Source organism: Cheilinus undulatus, linkage group 1, assembly GCF_018320785.1.
Source record: "Cheilinus undulatus linkage group 1, ASM1832078v1, whole genome shotgun sequence".
Lineage (NCBI taxonomy): Eukaryota > Metazoa > Chordata > Actinopteri > Labriformes > Labridae > Cheilinus > Cheilinus undulatus.
This window is the reverse complement of record NC_054865.1, coordinates 44,867,450-44,890,776: the sequence shown is the minus strand read 5'-3', so window position 1 is coordinate 44,890,776 and position 23,327 is coordinate 44,867,450. Positions and strand designations below refer to the sequence as shown.

General features: G+C 40.7%; 1 protein-coding gene across 1 annotated transcript in view; it reads right to left on the bottom strand.

Moving 5' to 3' along the window:
• Positions 1-21,476, bottom strand: part of fn1b (fibronectin 1b) — a 31,439-nt gene extending 9,963 nt beyond the window's left edge. Inside the window, exons 1-26 of the mRNA XM_041787278.1 lie at positions 21,206-21,476; positions 20,807-20,932; positions 20,347-20,484; positions 18,599-18,730; positions 17,084-17,221; positions 16,865-17,011; positions 16,611-16,778; positions 16,183-16,365; positions 15,861-16,037; positions 14,585-14,740; positions 14,363-14,491; positions 14,128-14,271; positions 12,586-12,707; positions 10,875-11,043; positions 10,612-10,788; positions 9,712-9,840; positions 9,525-9,614; positions 9,237-9,431; positions 6,994-7,272; positions 6,646-6,909; positions 6,459-6,553; positions 4,435-4,603; positions 4,139-4,225; positions 3,742-3,933; positions 582-773; positions 366-455 (exon numbers count right to left, since the gene is read on the bottom strand). Coding sequence (XP_041643212.1) covers positions 366-455; positions 582-773; positions 3,742-3,933; positions 4,139-4,225; positions 4,435-4,603; positions 6,459-6,553; positions 6,646-6,909; positions 6,994-7,272; positions 9,237-9,431; positions 9,525-9,614; positions 9,712-9,840; positions 10,612-10,788; positions 10,875-11,043; positions 12,586-12,707; positions 14,128-14,271; positions 14,363-14,491; positions 14,585-14,740; positions 15,861-16,037; positions 16,183-16,365; positions 16,611-16,778; positions 16,865-17,011; positions 17,084-17,221; positions 18,599-18,730; positions 20,347-20,484; positions 20,807-20,932; positions 21,206-21,347 — 4,030 coding nt within the window. The 5' untranslated portion in view covers positions 21,348-21,476. The remainder of the gene's footprint in view (positions 1-365; positions 456-581; positions 774-3,741; positions 3,934-4,138; positions 4,226-4,434; positions 4,604-6,458; positions 6,554-6,645; positions 6,910-6,993; positions 7,273-9,236; positions 9,432-9,524; positions 9,615-9,711; positions 9,841-10,611; positions 10,789-10,874; positions 11,044-12,585; positions 12,708-14,127; positions 14,272-14,362; positions 14,492-14,584; positions 14,741-15,860; positions 16,038-16,182; positions 16,366-16,610; positions 16,779-16,864; positions 17,012-17,083; positions 17,222-18,598; positions 18,731-20,346; positions 20,485-20,806; positions 20,933-21,205) is intronic.
• Between the last annotated feature and the right edge of the window lie 1,851 nt (positions 21,477-23,327).

Below are 23,327 nucleotides of genomic sequence, written 5' to 3'. Positions count from 1 at the left end.
TATGAGTGTCAGGCTCACTAGAATGTAAATTTTGGCACAATTTCTGAAAGTCTCACACCAAAATTCAGGTTTTGTTCAACTACCTTAGGCTTGCAACAAGCAAGACATTGGTTCAAACACAACTTTAGCTGGTACATCCCCTAGAGTGGCGAACTACTCTCATATGATTCTGACTCAAAACATCCCAGCCCACAGCTAGTTGTAAAAAAACTGTCTCCTAAATTAGGCTACTTTTGGTTACCTAGTTCAGAGGCTGGTAAATTGATCAAATTCACGTGACACTAATCAAAGTACCGGCATTTGGCTGGTGGCAGGTGTTAATTTCCAACTCTGCTAACCACTTTAGTAAACAGAAGGATACTCACTCGTCCTCTGAGTTCCTGTGGCTGGTTGACTTTCTCGTTCACCGTACACACACACAACACTGATGCTGTACTCAGTGTTGGGCAGCAGGTCTATATGGAGAAAAAAAAGGATAACAGTAAGAATGTCGTCATTGAGGCAATGAACAAAAATCCCTCATTTTGGACTTTACAGCCTTCTTTATGAAAACATTTAAATAGATATATCTGTTTTCTCACTCTGCAGCAGGAATGTGTTGGTGGCTCCGCCAACATTAACCTCCCTGGTGTCATCATCAGTGGCGACAGGGTGGTAACGGATGACAAAGCGGGAGATGTCAGTTGGCGTGGCAACATTGGGGACTGTCCAAGTCACCCTTATGTGGTCAGGGCCCACCCCGCTAAACTGTAGGTTGGTTGGAGCTGGGATTGCTATAGAAAGAAGAGAAACCAAATGCTTAACAAAAAGCATATTTACAGTGGCATAAAGAGATGATAATTAATGTTGTACTGCTTTCAGTAATTCTCTCAGAACAAAACCCAGGCCCATATTTCCACCGAGTGTGAGAGTGAAATCACCAGCATGTGTTTGCTTTGTGTGTGTGGTCGGTTCGCTTTCCCTCTCCTCTGTAACAGTGACGATACTGATGTCATAGTCCACGCCCGGCTCCAAACCATAAATCTTGTAATAACCAGCAGAGGCCTCCACCATATCTTGAAAAATTGGGATACTCTCGCCAGAGGCCACTACTGTTATCCGGTAAGCAGTAACAGTGGCATAGTTCAGAGGGATCCAGCGCAGGCCAATGGTGGTGTCAGTGATGTCGACAAAGTCAATGTGAGTTGGTTTGGGGATTTCTGAAAGGGTTAGGTCAGCAGCAAAGCGCAGGCAAAATTAGAAAGAATGAAAGCACCCACAATTACACTGGTTACATAATAAACATCATTCAATTCCCCAAAGTAACCCAGGGAGAAACAGTAGCCATGCTAAATGGAGATTATTACAAATGATTGCAGTCAATAAACATTCAGAATCTATTTTATAACTAAATAGGTCATTGATGTTGATCTATTGTTTTGAGCATGCTGCAAAACAAACACCATCACCATCTCAATTACAGATATTCATGCATAGTTAGACATCCTGTGTTAGTAGAAGGGGTTGGTAAGTATGGATGCATTAAGGCAGAAAAATTGTTCTCAGCTCCAAAGCTTCACAAGCACTTTCAGCCTATTGTAGTGCGATATTTTGGTTTTTTAAGCTCAACACCATTTTGAGTTGGATCCAAATACTCCCACTGACATTTTTAACCAAAGTGGACAACATTTCTTTTTCTTAAGGGCTGCATGACGGAACCACATATAGGGTTGTTCAAACAATACATTATCAGAGATAATCTGTTTTAGGCATTCAAACAACATGCATTCACAATACATCTTCAGTGATGACCTTATATGGGAACCTGCTTGCCAGCTTCAAAAGTGTGCTACTTAGGTGCACTTTCCCCTCTGCTTTTGTTTCCACTCTCTAAAGTCTCACCTAATGTCCACAACACTATCTGACTGGTTTGATGTCACACAGTTGAGAGATCTGGGTGGCATTGACACAGTGTGTGACATCACTTCCTGTTTCCTGCTGCTGCAATGCTGCTCTGTGCTGTTTTCCATGTTGACAGAGCTATTGCTCAATTGTTTATATTACTTCATTTTTTAAGTTCAAATTTTGGGCTTTTTATGACTTTATTGATAGAGGAGGACAGTGGATAGAGTTGGAAACAGGGATAATAGAACGAGACAAGTGGGAATGTAGCCGCAGGCTGGACTTAAACGTACATGGGGCCCGCCTTAAACCGCTAGGCTATTGAAGTCCACCTTAATTTTTTAACATGAGGATTTACTCTTCTGCATTAAGTACATTTTGTTTGTCATAACAAAGGCATATCGGTTTAAAATATTGGTTAGCGGTCACATGCAATACTAATAATCGGTACTGATATTGGCCCTGAAAATCAATTTTGGTCGATCCTTAGCAGAAAATATCCCATAACTCATTTCTGTTGATCTGTCATGGTGACTTGGTATCCCTGCATGTTGTTATGAGGTTGCTGGTAATACCAATAAATGGAGGCTAATTAGCAACGTGAAGAGGCTAGTGGCACATCTATAACAGCTTTTCTTTCTCCCTTGTTTTGTCCTAAACATACTTTCAATGAACACAGTTATGTAGTAATTAGCAATTCATCTTTCGGGGTACTGTCCATCCATCCATTTTCAATACCGCTTATCATGTCAAGGGTCATGGGGGGGCTGGAGCCTATCCCAGCTATCATTGGGCAAGAGGCAGGGTACACCCAGAGCTGGTCGCCGGTCAACCAGGTGGTAATCTAGTAATCTGGGATGCTGTTTAGATTGAAATGACAATTTAAGATGAAAAGTTACAATAAGGCTGGAATGTGGCATTTGAGTAAACACCGGTTCTAAGAGCTGTCTCTTTTTATGAACAACAGAAGCCAAAAGATGGTTTGCTGTTGCCCTTTATAGAAATAGTTTTAAATACATATAACAATCAAAATGGTGACATATGAATAGTTGTTTGCAAGCCAAAAGACTGGCTCTTATTGCTGAGGTGGTCCAAAAAGTCTGGATCTCTAAAAAGAGCTGAAATTCCCATCAGTACAAGCGAGGCGGGATGGACATGGCTAAAGCATTGCTTTGTTTTTAGTAGGGAAATGTAGCAGATCAAACCGGTTGACTGGGCAGTCTTTAATGTGTGTCAGTATGTGTTGCACCACAGCCAATCCAAACTGGACAAAGGCATCCCAGGTCACTTCTGTATGCAGTCTGAGCTATTAGATATGAAAGTGTGCATTGAGATGCTTCCACAGAAAGCAAAAAGATTTACCAATTGGTATCTGAATGCCCAATGCATTTCATAAGTGAGGTCAAAGTTAGCTAAAGCTAATGCTGAGACCAAACTGTTTCTGATGGAGTTCATGGGAAGCAAAACTGAGCTAAAAAGGACAGAAACTAAGCCAATATTGATCACCAGTGGGATGTTGATGTTGTTCTGTTGTCTGCTACATGTTAGCAGGCACGGTTCACCTTGCCCCTTTTATCTTAAGGTTTTTTTAATTATCTGCCCCCTAGTGGCTAAAATCATGTGCTGCAGCCTAAAGAAATCGCTGTTTTAAAGGCATTTCTGTTGCTTTTTTACTGTGCTAATTTTATAAAGGACATAATGAAACATGAACATTGCTAGCATGAATAGGAGTAAATGACAAAATATGAACATACTGACAGGAAGTAGATCTTCTAGAAAGACCAAGCCTGTAATTGTACGGTTGTGTATCGGTTGCCTTTTAACAGACATTTGAATGTCTTCTACCTTTCTGCCTCCTACCTGGTGTGACAATAGTGGACACAGGAACACTCTCTAAATGACCCTTGTTGGTGAAGACACTGACGTTGTACTCGGCACCAGGGTTCAGGCTCTCTAGCCTGATAGAGGTTTGATCGGCTCTGACCAGCTCTTCCAGAGAGTTTCCTCGCTGGTCGTTGACTGGCGTGCTCGTCACTCTGTAGCCCGTGGTGCCTGCAGATGGTGGGAAAGCATGGCAAATATTGAGCAAACAGAACATAGTATCACTAGTTTTTGTTGCAATTTCTGAGTCACTAATAGTGATGAAAAGGAGATGCCAGGAACAGATATTTGTCCTGGTGAAAAAAAACAGGCCAAGGTCTAGACTTGGTGTGACTCACTGTGCTGACAGTGCATGGGGAGCAGAGTCAATATTTACCTGGTGTTTTGGAGGCGACCCAGTGAACAGTCAGATCTCCTGTGTTGGGGCTGGACTCGACTCTGAGGTCAGTGGGAGGAGAAAGAGCTGGAAAGGGAACAAAGTAAGCCATTACTCCAGTGTGAGAAACTTGATTTGATGCAGCAGGAACTTCTTTCTCAAACTCAAGCAAAATAACTAGAACAGAGCGATGTGAGCCTACAGCAGAACTGAATCAATCAGCTGATCGGTTGAATTTTACAAGGGGCTTTTGAGCTGGCTGTCCTTAACCGTGTAAACCAGAATTAGATACATACAAGTGAAAACTTTGCGGGTGACAGGTTGTCCTCTGGTACGTCCATTGATGATGGGCTGAACACTGTAAGTGTACTGAGTCCCAGGGATCAGATCGGGAATAAAAATACGTCCAGTGTCAGAGGTCGCTTCTCTGGGAGTCTCGCCCTCCTGACTGGGGAGAACAGACAGCTGCGGAAAAGGAGGCAAACAAGCAGATATCAGATACATGGGCAGTGTCAGTAAATTTTCAGATGAAAACTTGATGTAGAGTGCTTTTAAAAAATGTTCACCCCCTTGGATGTTTTACCCTTTTATTGAATTTATTAATCAGCCATTGTCAATATAATTTAGATTTTTTGAAAAAAAGTTATAAAAACCTCTTTAATGTCAAAGTGTTAACAAAACAAATCATGTCAATTAAAAAAAATGTAATTTAAAATAAGTGAGTTACCCCCTTTTAAGTGACTGACCTAATTCAACAGAGGTCTAGCCAATTGGTGCTAGTATTAACACAATTGCAATGGGGGTCACCTGAGTGCAGTGAATGTGTCCCCTGTGATGGTAGTATGAAGACACCTGTGTCTGGAAAGTCCAGTCATTGGTTAATCGGTATTCCTGGCTACCATTACTCCATGAAGACAAAGGAACACTCCAAGCAACTCAGAGAAAAAGTTATTGAAAGTATAAGTCAGGGAATGGTTTTGAAAAAAATTCCAAGGCACTGAACATCCCCCAGAGTTCAGTTATATGCATAATCAAGAAGCGAAAGAGATGTGGCCCATATGTAAATCTGCCTAGATCAGGCCATCCTCACAAACTCAGTGACTGTGCAAGAAGGAGACTAGTCAGAAAGGCCACAAAGACACCTACGACTACTCCAAAGGAGTTATAAGCTTCAGCAGCTGAGATGGGAGAGACTCTGCATACAGCTGTTGCCCAAGTTCTTCACCAGTCAAAGCTTTATGGGAGAGTGGCAAACAGAAAGCCACTATTGAGGAAAACTCAAAGTTTGCCAAAAGGCATGTGGGAGACTCCATGGTCAAGTGGAAGAAAGTTCTTTGGTCTAATGAGACCAAAATGAAGCTTTTTGGCCGTCACAAGACACAATTTTTGGCAGGCACAAAACACTGCACATCACCACAAACACACCATCCAAACTGTGAAGTGGAAGTGGTGGCAGCATCATGCTGTAGGGATGTTTCTTGGCAGTCAGTCCTGGAAGCCTTGTAAAGGTAGAGGGTTAAATGAAATGCAAAATATAGGAAAACCCTGGAGAGCAATTTCAATCAGTCTGCAAGAGAACTACAGCTTGGGAGAAGATTTATTGTCCAGAAAGACAATAACCTGAAACATTCAGCCAAAGCTACATAGAAATGGTTTAATGACAATAAAGGGAATATTCTGGAGTGGCCAAGTCAAAGCCCAGACCTCAATCCAATAGAGAATTTGTGGCTGGACTTGAAAATGGCTGTCCACGCCTGATCTCATAGGCTACCTTACAGAGGTTGATCAGTTTTGTACAGAGTAAAATTGCAGTATCCAGATGTGCAAGCCTGATTGAGACCTGTCCACACAGACTCAGTGCTGTGGTTGCAACCAAAGGTGCAAACTTCTAGAAACTGACTTAAAGGAGGTGAATATTTATGCAGTCACTTATTTTACATTACATATTTATATTCAATTGACATTACTTTGTAGAAATCTGTTTTCACTTTGACACTGAAGACGTTATTTTTCAGGTAACAAAGATATAAAAACATGATTGATTGATAAAGTCAATAAAGGGTACACAGCAGCTCTGGGTCCGTATCCTACTTGGCCATTTACCATCTTTCATCCCTTGCTTTTTAACCCCTATTTTTGACTCTTATCTACTTTTCTTCTCTCTCAATAAAGGCACTGAAATGCCCTCAAAACAATCTTTACAAAACGTGCATGCTAAATTATCCCACTGATATTGTAGGAAAACTACAAAAACATTGATAAAAGTAATTTTGTGTTATTTCCAATAGTTGTTTCACTACAGGACAAAGCAGGTGTGTACCTTGTAGCTGAATCTGCGGACCGGTATCCAGGTGATGATGATGGAGGTATCAGTGACCTCAGTGCTGAAAGGAGGAGCATTTCCCATCTCTGGGGCTGAGAGGAAGACAAAAAAGGGACAAATATATCAGCTTGTGGCCATTATTTATATTGCTTTCTGCTTATATTGTATTCATTTTAATACTGACTGGTGCTGAAGTAGGTAGTGATGCCCTCGCTGAGCTCATTGTTCAGCTCAGAGTGGAGCGTGGCGGTGTACTGGGTGTCTGGACGTAAATTCCTCAGAGGGAACTGGGTGACCTTGCCCGGGATCCTCTTCTCAACAGGGCTGCTTCCCCCAATGCTCAGGTAGAGACGGTAGCCAATGACGATGGCACGAGGAGCTTCCCAGATAGCCAATGCACTGTCAGGGCCAAGGTCGGTGAAACGCAGATTGATGGGTGAATCCGGTTCTGGAAAGGTGATTATAAAATCACATGTAAGGAAAAATCAAGATATTGTTGTAATATCTTTATTCTGAGTCCTTGGACACTTACTGGTTGACTTTTCTCCCACCAGTGGCTCGCTCTCCACTCCACCGTTGATGGCGTAGATGTAGAAGCGGTACTGTGTTCCTGGCTGCAGGTGGGTGACATCGGCGTAAGCGTTGCGTGAGACTGGCAGTGGAAGGGGTCTGATCTCTCTGCCATCGGGACCAACAGGGGAGTAGGTTACCCTATAACCTGTCACCTCACTGGGAGGGCCGGTCCAGGTGATTGTGATCTTTACATCGGTGACCTCATAGAACTGCAGGTCTGTGGGTGCTGGGACCTCCTCTGTGGACAAGAAAATTTAGGTTTACTAAAAAGACTAACGGTAGCCTTTGGCTTTTTACTAGAGGATCAACATGCTCTCAACAAAAACTTTGGATAAGGTAAAGGCAAACACCAAATATTATAGCCTAATATTATAGGCTAAATATTATAACTTAAACTGTGCAAATGTACAGTCCATGCCATGCTTACTTGTCTTGTATGTTTCTGCCACACAATGAAGGGCTGATCTTTTTTCCAAGCTGCTTCAGAAGAGGCACACCATGTACTTAAACATCATGCTGAATTGTATAATATTAATGTTTATACCAGGGGTGTCATACAGCCCAACAAAAGAGCAGGTTTTTACACCCACAAGATTTTAACAGATACCGATACAGAAATAGTCATATGCACAAGTTTTGAGCATGTAGGGTGGCAGGATTCATCACAGCGCTTAATGTTCCACAACCCTGGGCTGGCAAGAGGGAGACAGGTGGCCAGAGTCAAGCTTGACGCATGCCAACACACAAGTCTGTCGCTCAGTAGCCAAGGTCGAATTCAACAGCATTTCTGATGCCTGGACTTTTTCATCCCTGATGTTACGCTGGGAGACCAGTGGTTTTTTTGGCCCCTGAACCACCCACAGAACACTCAGGGAGCTCTAGGTCGTGCTTATTCATCACAACCTCAGACGTGCTCTGGATGTGCTTGCATATTACCAAGGGCATGGTAAAATAATCTGTTGAAACAAAAATAACAAAGTCCACACCTTTAGGGTGGAATAAGGGGTGGGTGTGGTGGTAAGCATGGCCTAAGGTAATCCAGTAGTAGGGTTACCACTAGCCCTGCATCAAGCTGTGTATGTCCCAAGGGCCTAAAAAACCACCAGCGGTCTCCAGGGGTGAAAAAAGCCCAGACAAAAGAGCTGCCATTGAGCTTGACCTTGGCTATGGAGCAACACTCTGCCCCCATCCCTTCCAGTCCTGGGTTGCACATCAGGCCCCTTGATACATCTGTGGAGCCCTACATACTTAAAACATATGCACATGACTGTATCTGTATTGGTATCATTTAAAATCCTGCAGGAAAGAATAATATTTAAATTTATATTAATATTTTTCATGATATTGAATCTTAAATAATTAATCTTAAACACTGTTTTATGTACTTTCTTAAAAACCACCAGAAATCAACAACAATGCAGAATATTGAAAAAAAATAAACAAAACAAGAAATGGCTTTAAAAAAAAATTACTTTTTAAAATTCTTTTAAAATAATTTCACATCTCCTTGAAGTCTTTTGATTTCTGCTCATTCTAAAATGTTTGTTCTCACTTATTTTTTCCATTACGGTATGATTTTATGACCTGTCTGTTTTGTTTCTGCCCTAGTAAAACACTTTGGAGCACTTTGACTTTGAGAAGTGTTTAGAAAATAAAGGCCACTATTATTATTATTATCATGAAAAAGAGCAGCAGATTGTGTTTGTTTCAGCTCCAGGAGTTGGAGTCAGATTTAATAATCAAATTCAAGATAAACTTAAGGTTTTATTAAATTTCCCTGGGCTGGACATTTGTATAAGCTTGCTTTTTGACTGTTTGAACTACATATAAACACATGTCTGAGTTCATTCACAGGCCAAAAACTTAAAAGAAGATAAGATTCCTCTGAAAAACACTAGGCTGGTGTAGCTTTCTGTAAAAGTGCATTTTGACAAATTAATGTTTGGACAGCCTCCAAACACCAAACAAATCTCCTAAAGCTCTCTGGCCCAGAAAGGAAACTTGAGCTGGGAGTGAAAGCGTACATGTTTTGTCTATCGAAAGACTGAAGCTTGTCTGAAAAAGATAACCAACCATTTTCAGGAAAAAAATCATACTTTGATTTCCCATTAGGATTGGGTTATGGTGTATTAAATTACATCATGTGCAGAGCAGGTTGCATAATGTTAGCCTTTATGTATGTATCTATCCATAAATTCATACCTGGCAGGCGAGATCCTGCAGTGTTGACTTGTACAAACACAGGCTCGCTCTCCCGGTCCTCCTCCACAGCATAGATGCTGATGTTGTAAAGGACTCCAGGGTGGAGGTCGACCAGGTTCACTGATGTCACTGCGTCTGGCAGGGTCAGCTCGGTGCTGCTGCCTTCCACGGATGGTGTGTACACAACACGGTAACCTAAGGGACACACATGATAATATGGATCTCTGTATTTACAACAAATTTAACCAACCTTTAATCACTATATATAATATAAAAATGATTTCTGACCAGTGATAGGAGCCTGAGGCCTGGCCCAGCTGATCCTGATGGAAGTCTCGCCCACCTCATCAACTGCATGACGAGCAGGACTGTCGGGAGCTGAGGAGAGGAAAAAAGATTCATTTATTCAGTGGACAAAATGTGGATAATCCTGAGTGTGTTGACGGGACAAAGGACAGGAGAGGCAATCTCTCACCTGTGGTCTGGGAGGTGCTCAGAATGAGGTTTGGTTGTCCTTGATCTGGGAGTTCGTAGACGTTGACGTTGTATCTGCGTCCAGGTAGAAGGTCAGAGATGGTGACGGAGCTGGCTGTACGAGGAAGATCTGGAGAAAACAGCAAAAAGAGTTCAAACCAAGTGACAGCCTCCAATAATGACAAACTAAGTCAGCTTGGTGGTGATTGGAATATTTTACGTCTTGATGGGTGCACACTACATGTGAGGTAAATATTATTAAGCTGCTGCTTTAAACTCCTCTACTTGTCTTTTGCAAAGTTGACTTAATATTAGTTTGAGAAAGCATTTTCATTTTGGTGACCACCACAGATTGGCTTCAAAAGATGGCTTCAGCATCCAAATTGGTGATAATGCTCAGATTTCATCCAACACTTTATACACAAAACAGTGATTTACTTTAAGTTTATTATATTGCACGACTTGAAGTCACTGTTTATGTCTTAAAACCCACGTTTTTAAATCTTTCTGGGTGGCTTAGATTCAAAATAAACACCAAAACTTGTTCCCTGATACAGACCCATCCTAAAATTCACCTTAAGTTTGTAAATGTTGGAATTTTAAAGATTTTTGCATCGATACACTGGGATGTTAATTTCCCTATTTAACAGAATTTGCCCCCAAAAGACAGAACTGGTTGGTTATTTAAAAATAATAAAGTTAAATCCAGAAAAATCATTATTTCATGTGCCAAAAAATACATGTAAAGAATTTATTTAAACTTAGAGAGTACTCTCCTCACTTGATTTAACTAGTGAATAACTCAACTGCAAAGCAACTCCAGATATCAATACATACAGTGATTTAAATGTACCTTCATGCTGGCATTATGGAGGTTTAAATGACAATGCAAGGCTCTTACCCAGCACTTTAGGCTTAGCTCCCTCCTCACTGAGTTCATACTCCACCCTGAAGCCGGAGATAGTAGCAGAGGCCGACGTCCACGACACAACAAAGCTATTTGAGGTGATTTCTGTCACAGACTCAGAGGTGTCCACCACGGGAGGAGGCGCAGTCGTCTCCCCTTCTGATGTTTCCACTTCACAGAGAAGAGACGGATGGTTTATGTGAATTTTTCTTGACACCTGCTCACTTCACAGCACGTTTCTTTTCAGGTCTACTCACAGGAGCCATGGGTGGTGGTGAAATCAAAGCGTGTGATCTCACGGCGTCCGTAGCGTAGGATGCTGATCAGCTGACCCTCGTAGGTGACGCCTGGGCGGAGCCCGCTGATGGTGTAGGAGTTGAGGTGTCCGGGGATGGTGGCCTCCTTCCAGGGTCCGCTGCTGTTTTTCTACAGGAGGGGTAGAAGAGAGAAAAAGTTAGTGTGTTGTGTGTACATTTATTTTATTATTTTTAATTCTTTATTATAAAGGTCACCCTACCCTATTTTACTCCTTTAAGACTAGTTCATATTGGCCTCAGAGGTCCCCAAAACATGCCTATGAAATTTGTTGCTGAAAAATAACACTCCAGTATTGGATTTTTGTATGTCTAAAAAACCCGTCTGTTTTAGCCCTGCTCAGAGTGAGCTGTTTCTGTGTCTGTAGCTTTAAATGTTAATGAGCTTTCTGACTCTGCCCCTGACCACACCCTGCTCAGGAAATGGATGCTGCTTAGTGGATTTGGTTCTCCTGATCCTCAGCTGAGAAGAGGATCAGGAGAGGAGGGCAGAACTTTCTTCCAAGCGGGGTAGGCCAAACCTGGGGGTGGGGCTAACTCCCCTCATGACATCATTGGGGGAAAATCTGAGAATGCCTTTTTTCAGCACACTTTCTGGAAGGTGGAGAAGGGGGGGGGGGGGTTTCTGATTCTTGAAGGATTGTGGACAGGCCTGGGGCACGTGTATTTTTGCTAAAAAAAAGCCTGAAAAAGTGTATTCTGCATAATATGTGACCTTTAAATTATAAAAGACATTAACTACGTAGCTAGTGTAGCTATGTTAGCTATGTTAGTCAATACATAATCATCCATAGGTTAGACCGCTAACCCTTTTCTCTGTTTAATTTAGGAAATGTTTTCTAGTCTGTGATGTTTGCAATGTGACAATTTCATGAATGGAACTGAATTTGTCTAGTTAATTTAAGAAAAATTAAACTGGAAACACACTGTACAGTCTGCAGCCAGACTGCCTTAACATAAGCTCCTTTTGACCCTGCCCTGCTCCTCTGTAGACGATCAGATTTTGTGTTTTTAGAGGGCCACCAACTAAGGACTGAGCTGGCTCATTTCACATTTTTTTTGATACTCTTAAATATCCCCATGTGTGTAAAAAGCAGGTTTCCATATGTCTGTCTTAGGAAGTTGACATATTTCATATATTTAACTACTGGAATCATTTGTTCATCTGGAAAATCAAGGACTTCTCACCTCAACTTTTAACTTTTACACATCCTGCTTTAGAGGTACTAAGTCTGGCTTTTCTCTCTGTAGGAAAACTACAAACTTTCTCAGCAGGAGAGCCTTGACTGTCCAAAATATACAAACCCCTTCAGAGAAAATCTGTTAGACTCTACTTACATTTTAGAAATATTTCTTCCTGCTTGTCCAGCCTTAAGGGCTTCAAAGAGAAAGGATGTGTGAGAGTAAAAAAAAATCACACTTAGAGGGATATTTTCATTGGAATCTACTAAAAAGTCTTTAAGTATGTGCAGACCATAAAGGAGAGTCTATGTACCTTCTAATCATCATGTTTGTTCATGCTCAAACTCCAGTAAACATAAAAAAGCTCCTGACCTCATTTAGGCTGTTTGCTACCAGTCTGCAAATATTAAAACCCGGATTTAAGGGGGGAACGGAACACAATCGATAGTTTCTGACTGAAAGAGTGACTCACGATTCTCCATTTGAGGAGGTACTGGGTGATGTGCACAGACGAGGGGGCGTTCCACTGAATGGGGTGGGAGTCTGGCTGCTTCCCGGCCTCTGTGATGATCACCTGGACGGGCCTGTAGCCATCTGAGGACAGACAGGTGGAGGAAAGGCATCAGAGGAGAGTACATAAAACACAAAGATGCTACTTGCAAAGAAAAGACTCTAACATTATCAACGTTTGATAATATCGCAGTGTTACTTTTATAGAGCGTGGGTGAGAGCTGGCTACTTCACGCTGAAACTCTGTCAGACAGATTCATCATTTTTTAGGACAGAACAAAACCACCAGACGATGCTAAACCAGCTCAAACACCCTGTGACATCTTACAGTTTGGCATGACACCGGAGTACTATTTTCATCGCAGTGTATCTAGCCTCTGTTCTCCTTAAAACACACACATCACCTATATTTTCACTCCCTCTCTGCTGTGCACACACTGACATGTTGCAACTGCAGCCTTTTAGGTCAATGTTTGATTGAAGTACAAAGTATCACATTAAGCAACTTTTACCCAACTAGAGCGACATGTTTGTTCAAAGCTATCCCCCCCCCCCCAAGCTTATCCCAGCATCCCTTTCCCCTCAGCAGGACAGTGAGGGAGGAAAAACCTCTTCACCTACAAAGATGCAAAGGGGAGGGCAGGGGTGATGTTTTTGGCTGACACATCTCCGTTTGCCAGACTTCAAAGCTGAGGAAAAAAACCCTTAATCCTTCCACTAACACGGCGAGTAAACTTTCATTTCAGTGACGTGTGATGGGAGGTTAAAGGTGGGTGACAGTAGGAGGGTAAATAGTGAGGGGAGGTTGCATAAGTTCAGCAAACACACAGTAAGCTCTAACAGCTGTCTGGCTGCAGGGGAAGTCAGGAAAGGACTGAGACTTTCTAAATAACATTAAAAAAATCAGTGTATTTTCACATTAAAAGCCTAGTGAAGGCTGATGATTTTATCAATGTCTTCACTAAATAAACTCTAATATTCAAGCTATAAAAGTCTGAATTTTACAACAGCATCCTCTACAATAAACCAATGATAGGGATTAAATGTAAACTCTCTAAGTTGAGGATTATAGTTTATGAAGTGTAATATATTCATTTAAGCTGCCAGCATTAATGCATTAATTGCAATCCATCAAAATGAATAATTAGTGAATTAATCTCTTTAATAATGATTAATCAGAAGTTTTATTGTCCCTTTAATCAGACTTTAGTTAAGCCTCCCTGCAGCCACAGGGATGTCTAATTTAAAAGTTTAAAATGTTTCAAATATAAGAACAAAATCAAACTTTGATTTGGCTAACTTACAGTATTTATGCAAGCTGAATCAATATGGCACAAATAGTTGACTTCTTGTTGACTAGAAATCTTTTTTTTTGGTGTGTGATCCACCTAATTAGTTGAACTAGGTAGTTAATGGCTGCATTTCTGCAGAAAAAAAGGCAAAACACTTCATCTTAAATCAAATATGTTAGAAAGTTTTTGGTTTGTTTGTTCTTTTTATTTACCTGGGTGAGTCTGGTGAGGTTCACATCTCATCTCTCCAATGCCGTTGCCGTAGCAATAACAGCGATAGTGGGCTCTGTGGATGACTTTGTCCCATGCCTCTCCGATCTGATAGAAGGCCCTAGTTTGAGGCTCCTGACACTGATCTGATGTGGAAAACAAAAAAAAGAAATGAAAGGATGATAATGACGTTGTAATTCATTGTCTTAAAACTGATTTAATGAGCTGTGACCTCACCAATAGCATCACACTTCCAGCGTCCGCGTCCCTGTCCATAGCAGGTACAGTTCATCAGGTAGCCTTCGCTGTGACGCTTGGAGAACTCCTGGTTGACCTCATAGGTGTAGCCATCAACAATACACTGATCTGAGGGAATAAAAAATAAGAAGAGTTAACTTATTTCTCCAGACTAAGATTTTAAATAATGACCACTTGATAGTAGAGAGTTAACCCTCTGACCTCGCAGCTGTGAGTGAGCGACACAGTTCCACTCTCCTCTACCGTTTCCCAGACATGTGCACTCCATCATGTGACCCATGACATCATGGCGTTTGTCCCACTTGTCTCCTACACGGTACATGTTCCCCTCACTGGTGGTACATACCTCCTCATGAGCTACACAAGAAAAGATGAGGGAAAAATAAACAGATTAAGAAAGAACAGATCTTGTGTGTTCTTGCAGCCAATGCTGTTTAGCTCAGCGTCACCATGTATGCAATCAAATGTTGATATGTAACAGATCTGACAGAGCTATCCCTATAGTACAAAGTTTAAGTCCCAGTAATTTCTACCAGTTTCTACAAGTGATGCATGCAACAAAAGACTCATCAGCAAAACAACCTATCTACTGTAGAAGTTTGTGATTTTGGTCATATATATATATCCTACAGCCATGGAGGATTAACTGACTGAAGGCAATACTTATTGTGCAACAACTGTCAGAAATGCATCAAACATTAAGCATATTCTTATGGAACAGCCAACAGGGGTACATGATCTGACTTTTTTATTCCTTGGATAGTTTTTGCCAAAACATAATATTTCTAAATCATGATTTTCACAGTCAATTACAATTATAATGGAGATCAAACATTGACATGTTTGCAAAAAATATATATTTGCAAGTCAAACTATGTGCAGGAGTTCTGTGCTACTTTTAATGAAGGAGCAACCTCAGGCTTTGAAAAATAAAGTCATTTAGAAACTGGTACAAAACTGCAGTTCCTTGAGTGTCCACTGGGGCTGGCTGCAAAAGTTGCAGAAGTTACATATACAATCATTCAGTAATTTTAATATGGCAGCAGAAGGAAATGTGTTTACAGCTGTTTGCTACAAGGCTTGGGGGTCTAGCTCAGCTCCACCTCTTTGTTTGTTGAGACAGTTTATCAGAGACTGCAGCTGTCATAATATGGCTTCAAAATCATTAGTTGATGTCACTACTACTAACTTTAACACACTACACTTGAGGTATATCAAAGCGGTCCCATCATCCTTCTATTTTTCTGTATGTGGCCCTCGGTGAAAAAAGCTTGGACACCCCAAGTCTAAAAACATTTGCTGTCACTATCAATATGATATAAAATGTATTGTTCTAACTAGGGGTTTTACATCTTTAAAAGAAATTCTCAAATTTTCTTTTGGAGTGAAAAGCGTATTCTTGAATTTTATTACACATTGAGCTGACAAGCTTAAAAAATAATCGAAGCAGCACATTCACACAAACGCAAAAACTCACCAGCCATGGGGCAGAATCCAAAGCGTTGCTCTGTGTCGTAGTCGTAGGTGGTACCACACCACCTCATACCGTCACGCCGTCCATCAGCGGTGCAGTCGGTGTAGTTGCGTCCACTGTAGAGGAAGGGGAAGTGACAGAGGGCGTTGTTGGAGTTTCCACCTCTTGTTGCAACGATGGCTGGAAGACAGGGGAATATAGGACTCACTCTCACTTTACATTTACAGCTTTGATTTTAACAACATTTGTGCACCTCTGTGGAACTTTAAATATATTTCTCTGCCAGGAGAGTTTTAATAATTGGCTTAAAGCTCCTCAGTCTCACCACTCTTCACAGTACAGAAGGAGTACTGCTGGTCTCTCTCATAGTCGCTAGTTGTGGAGCACCAGAGCTGCCCGTCTGTGCGTCCATCTGAGGTGCAGGAGTAGTAAGTCTTTCCCATGAAGACAAAGGGGAAAGCACAGGGTTGACCATCTGAGTTCCCACCGTACGCCTGATTCCTTGCCTCTGCATGTAAAGAAGGGGAGAGAATGGTTAATGTAGCTGTGAGAGAGACAGATGCATCTAATAAGGATTAATATTTGAATGTCGTAACATGACTAGGTTGTTTTCAGGAAAATTTAACAATAAGGTGATCCAGTTAGCATCATAAAATCACTCTCATAAGATGCAGTTTAAAGGGTTTATCAAGATTAAAATCCTTTAATTCCTCTTTCCTCCTTCTGATTTTCTTCCCTTGGCTGTGAACTCACCATACTCCTGACAGCTGATGCCATTGCCCAGACAGGTACAGATCATCTGTTTGCTACCCTGACTCCTGAACCAGCGTTGTCCATCATAGTAGGTCGCTCCAGCATCTGTGCGGCACATCCCTTCAGGCAGCAGCTGACTCTGTGGGGTCACCACCACAGCGCCTGTGGCTGTATAACATGAAGTTATAAACATCAGAGCTGTGAGGATCATAACACCATTTACTAAACACAAATAAGCAAGTGTTGACCCTCACGTCGGCCTGATTTGTGTCTCTCGCACTTCCATTCTCCACGGCCGTTTCCTAAGCACTGACAGTTCAGGATGTGTCCACTTGTGTCCGGCCTTGTCCAGGTGTCTCCGATACGGTAGGACCTCCTGGTGTCCTGGTCATTGCAGCGGTCTAGAGGAAGAAGAGCAGAGGTAAGAAGCTGCTGATAAAGAAGGGTGCCAAATGTGTTTGCATTCATCTTACTCCTTGAGGTGCATGTGATGCGTCCATTTCCCTCTCCCAGACAGGTGCAGTCCAACATCATCCAGCCCTGGTACGGTTTCTCCCATGTCTCTCCAACCACGTATGATGATGCAACAGTGTTGTCGTAGCATCGCTCAGCTGCACAGAAAATAGAGGAGACTTCTTTTCAACTTCTCTTTGTTAATCTGACTTTTAATCACAGCAAACAAACCACATCAGATAAACAAACTGTGGCAAGACATGGACAAAGAGGAGAAGCATGCTCTCCCACTCACTAACCTTGTTTGTGAGAACTGCTGTCAAATATTTGCACAGTCAGTTTTTAAGAAGTTAGCCTATCACGAGGATGGAGTGTGAATGCTAGTGTTGTGGCAGCTTGCATATTCAACATTGAGATGTTTCACATTTATCTGAATTCCAGGCTTCATGCAGAGAGTGTTGAAATCCTGCTGAAGCTTGCAGCTTTGAATGTGTTTGTTATACCTGCAAGTGTAATATCTGCCCACAAATGTTATAAACCCCACATTTGATACAAACCTACAATTCTAACATAATAATCCCAAAAATGTAATAGCAGTGTCCTACTGCATATGATATTAGCAGGGCTTTATAACATCTGTGGGAATGTATAAATCTCCGGATTTTAAAAATGGTAATTATTTCCCGAAAAATTAATGTGACCATAAATATTGGGGTGATTGCTGTTTGTTGTAACCTTTTTACAAGTCAGTGTAAGCTCAAGTCACATTAAACTATGTAATCACTGATTTCTTTTGTTCACCATGAAACAGGAAGTAGCTTTTTTTTCCAGTCTTAAAACACTGGCAGAGTCATGACTCTCAGCAGAATGGATTAAAACCTGTCAAAACAGCCCACTCTAAATTTGCTTTTAGTATCAGGAAGTTTTTACCCTGTATGTTTAAGACACAGTAACTTCCTTTGATAGGGAGAGACATTAAACTTTGGCGAGCCGGCACAGCCTTTTCCTGTGAGTTTTGTTCACTTCCAAAAAAAGTGATGTTTTTGTCAGCTCCCTTTAAACTGTAAAAGTACTGATATTTTGATCAAATATCAAACCTTTCTTTTATCGTATTCAAAAATTGTGCTAAGGTGTATGGCTCTATTTGTGTTTTAAGACTCTAGAAAAAACTTCCTGTTTCATGGCAAACAAAAAAAATATCACCTAACAAGGTTTTCTGATGTAACTGGACCTTACGCTGACTTAAACCTTTTAGCAGTTGTAAAAAGGCCACAAAAAACAATGGCCACAACTTAATTCGTCATGTTTACATTACATTTGAAGGAAGTTAATACAATTTTGAGAGACTGTGATTTTAATCTTCCCAGAAACATAGCAAAACCCTGCATTACATTTGCAGTAGGCAACTGCTATTACATTTGTGGAAAATTCAGCATATTTTAGGATTATTACATTAAAGACTGCAGATCTGTATTACATTTGTGGTTTATTATGTATATGAGCAGTTATTACGTTTGCACATGTTAGAGACTCACCCACTGGTTTGCATGTCCACTCTCCTTTGCCGTTTCCTAGACACACACACTCCAGCATGTAGTCAGCAGTGTCATGAGGCCTCTGCCAGGTGTCCCCGATTTTATAAGACCTGCCACCTTCATGGCAACGATCTGTGAATGACAAATTTAAAAGGTAAGGAGTGCACATTTTTTATATAAAAATGCCTTCTGTGTTCACACATGACATATATCCATCATCAACCTTAAATGGTCAACCTTAACCCTTTAAGTTTGGTTAAAGAGCTTATCCGAAGGTGATCTCCAAAGTTCTTTACATTTAAAAAAAGAAAAACATTGCAGTGCCTTTGATGCATTAATGAGCAGAGGTGAAAAAAGTACAAGACTGTTGTATTCAAATAAAAGCACAGTTACTGTGGTTAAAATGTATTTAAATAAAAGTAAAAAATAAGATCATTTAAAGTTGACTCAAAGTACTGAGGAGCTCTTAGGGCTGAACAGTTTGGGAAAATAACTGAGATTTTCTTTTTCCAGTATTGCATTTGTGGTTTGACATGCAGTTATCTTTGAAGTTCCTCTTTTCTGTAATTTTCATCAAACACAAACAATAAATCATTCTGTATTATAACCAACACAATATTAGATTGATGAAACCCAAAATGTTTCCTGTAGGCTGTGTCTATATATATATATAAAAAAAAAAACATAATACATGAATCAGTATAAATGACAGAGCTCTATTTTATCTACTCTGATCACAGTTATTATTTTACTGGGTTGTTTAACTTAAAGCCTTGAAGAAATCATCATGAAAACTAGGGCTGTACAATTTTGAAAAAACAGCTGATTATTTTGACTCAAATTGCAGATGCAACGTGAACTGTTGTATTGAAGACAAAGATCATTTGTTATGTTATTCTCATTTTCAATAAGAGAAATATTTAGCCTAAAAAAAATGAGAAAAGGTGGATTTTTGTTTACTAATCTAGAAAAAATGATGCTTCAATGTTTGCATGATGTGTAGAGCAAAACATCTCTGCAAAAAAAAAAGGTTTGAAACCTTTTTTTTTTTTTTCTCAGCACATTTTGGGTCAAAGAAATATTGCAACATCGGCCATTTGAAAACTGCAGTTAGACATATTGCACTTTAATCTAAATTTCAATTAGTTGTCCAGTCTAAATACAGTAGCTTCTGAGGATTTGTGTGGCAAAATATGAACAATCATTATTGGCAATAACAGCATGTGAATATGGATCTCCACCAAGTCACATAATGAAGTTAAATTGTAGGATGTAATGTGGAATTATTCTCTCTTATGTGCTACTGTGACGTCAGCAGAGGTGGGAAAACAACAGGAGTATTGCACTCAAGTAGAAGTTCAGTTACTCTGGTTAAAACGTACTTAAGTAAAAGTGGAATCAGTGAAAATCTACTCAAACGGTACAAGTGCCCCAATAAAACTACTCAAGTACAGTACTTAGAGTAAAAGTAATTAGTTACTTTCTGTTCATGAGCATATTGGTTTTGCAGTAAGTTATGCACCAAATACTTGTTTTTCTTGCATTTAGAGCAACATGAGAGAATTTATGCTTTCCCACTGCATGTAGAATATGAATTAATTCAACCTTGAGTTATGACAGAGTTCATGCAAATTACGCAATGACTCTTCTATGCAGGAAAAACAAAAATAAGTTTAACCACAAAATCCACTTGCGTGTGTTTATTTTTGTTATTTTACGCAGTACTCTGCACTGATGTTCGCACTTACTCGCAATGGTACAGCTGATCTTCCCTCGACCAGAGCCGATGCATGTGCAGTCCCACATCATCCCGTCCTTTGGTCTCTCGTAGGTTTCCCCGACCCGGTATGTGCGGTCATTGTACTTGTCATAGCACGTCTCCTCCACTAAGAAGAACAGAAAAGAGCAATCATTGAAGGATTACGCAGCTGTTACCGTGAACGTGTGCGCAATTGTTGCTGCGTAAAGACGCGCAGAGGACCGAAAAAGTTGACTTTTTTTTTTTTTTTTGCATCCACAAGTGGGGTTTTTCAGCAACTCAGGCCTGATGCTTTGGCCCTAATGAGATTTACTGTTTCGAATTTACTGGAAAAATCTATTCTAGACTTGAAGAGGACAAGTCTCGCAAACTCAAATGTCGTTTCTCACTGTAAAAGGGAGCTTGGGAAGAAATGATTCCTGTGATGCATCAGTGGGTCTTTCACTGACCTTCAGGCTTAGTTTTACACTTGATGCCTGCTGCTCCATTGCAGGTGCACACCAGTGTGGCATCCAGGTAGGGTTTCTCCCACTGCTCGTAAGGTCTGTATGACCGACCGTTTTCCTCACAGCCCACTAGGAGTCACACAACATAATCACATAAAGATTTTTGTAACTGTTACATGGCTGATTTGGCTCAGTTTAAGAGAAAATTAAGAAAAAATTTGGATGAGTCTAAACTCTTATGGCAAAAGTTACAGGTATTTTTCTGGTTTTAATTGGCATTAAAAATCACTGAAGCTTCAAAATTTAGAAAGAAAAACATACTTGGTTTTTCTATACATTTACATATAAATAGAACTGAACTCTATTTAGTGTTTTATTCTCTTAACCAAACTGTGTACCAACCTGAAGAGACGGCAGATGTATCACGAAGATCAGGATACACTTGATACTGGCCACTTTGTCTTTTGGTTTTCTTTGGCAGCCCGTGCACTGCGCTGCTTACGCACAGCGCAACCAGCAACCCTGTCAGCGGGCCACCAGCCATTTTAGTAGAAAAATAAAGGTTTCAATTCAAAGTATGAAATTTACAGATGAGGCGAGTGCGGGACTTGAATGCAGCTTGGAGAGATCTAGTTTCTGTCCCTTTCTCAGCTCCCTGCTGCGTCTTCGCAGCCGGTGCACCAGGCTGAGGAGAGGGGAGCGCGCTGGTTTTATACCCGGACAGACTGAAGGAGGAGGGGTGTAACTGGAGCTGGGATGACCAGCCTGACACCTCACTTCCAGTTGAGTGAAAAAAGAAAGCCACAACACCACACAGAAAAAGTGAATCTGCAAGGATCAGAATCTTTAGGTTTGTCTGGCATCTGAAAATGCCATATAAAAGGAGATTTAAACATTAAAATAGAATGGAGAGAAGAGGGAGGGAGGGGGGGTGCATATGGATTTTGGCCTGTCTGTGGTGTTATTTGACACTGACGACTGTAGGCACAGATTCAAAGAACATTCTTTATCTCAACAACTGTAAAAAAATATCCCCAAAAGAACAAAGAAACATGTTAACACCCTGGTTCAAAAAACTAATGTGGTCTGCATTCATGTCTTTATCAGCACACCCTGTACCGTTGATCTTTTGAAGGATACAAGTAAAGGGTGCATAAAATGTCCCATGTCTGTCCTGACTGATGAGCACAATGTAGCTGTTTGTAGCCCTTTGTCAGCTCTACCTCTCAGGTTGACTGAAGGTTACACTGGGATCATTTTTACCAATACAATGACTGCAATACAATGATAAACTGTTTCACATATCCATGGCATGAGATATATTTCACATTCATTGAGGCAACAGCCCATAGACGGTGTTTGGAAAAGGGCAGACACATTCAATAACCATTCGTTTTTCACTATCAGTGGAGCCAGTTTGTAAATAAACTCTTGCCCCAGCCAGCCAGGACTATATCAATAACATCTTTCCACCAAGAAAAGCTTTCAGTTTGGTTCTCTGCTCTTCTTTCAATAAATAAAAGTTCTTTTAGTTTGATCAAACTGTTGCCACAGCTGCATGCACAATAACCCTTTCACTGGCCACCACTGTTTACACGTTTGCAGTCCAACTTAACCTCACACGACACCACAGCGCCGTTCTCCATAAATGATGCTGACCAGAAACAAGCACATCAGATAGATCCACATGATGACAAACATGGAATGTGACCAGTCCACGACCTTCTGAATGTTAACCGCCATCAACAGACTTCAAAAGTCAGCTCTGGAAACCAAATGGATGATGTCACAAAGATTTTGTCCACATTTATTTACTGTCTATGACAGGAAGAGATGGAAAACAGCTGTTCTTTGTTTTGAAGCTCTTAATGACTAAAGCGTGAGGAAAACTGAACTTTAAGTTGGAATTCTAGGACTTCCTTTTTCATCTTTATGATGCTGTTTTTAGCCTTATAAAGTTCCCCCTCTCTTTTCTCTCTGAAATGGTTAAATATTGCTTTATATTACAGTTCTCAGGGCCAAATCTTTATAAAATGTGGCTTTATTGGCTAAAAAAAATGACATTATTGATGCAAAAGTTAACACTATAAAAATATTAACTTCTTACAAAGTAAGCTAGATTCTTAGTGTGTGTTTTAGTGATATACATTGATGCTTTAAAACAGTCAAGTACAGACCATAGATCTCAGACGCCCCCTCTCATAGACCGCTACTGTGATGCCACATCTGTCAGGATAGAAGTGCCGTAACTTGCTGGTACAACGTATTTTCAGTTCCTTTTTTTTTTCTTTTAAAATCAAAAAAGTCTGGCAGTTGCATTCATGAAATAACCACATTGCAAACATTCCAGACTAAGCAACATTTCACAAATAAAACAGAGTAAAGACCAGAAGTCTAATCCAGGACAAAATTATGTGTAGACCATAGCTAAAGCTAGCATTGCTACGCTATAGTTACGCTAGTTAACGTTACCAAGCAAGTCAATGTAGATAAGTTAGCTTTAGCAACATGAGCTTCAGCAAAC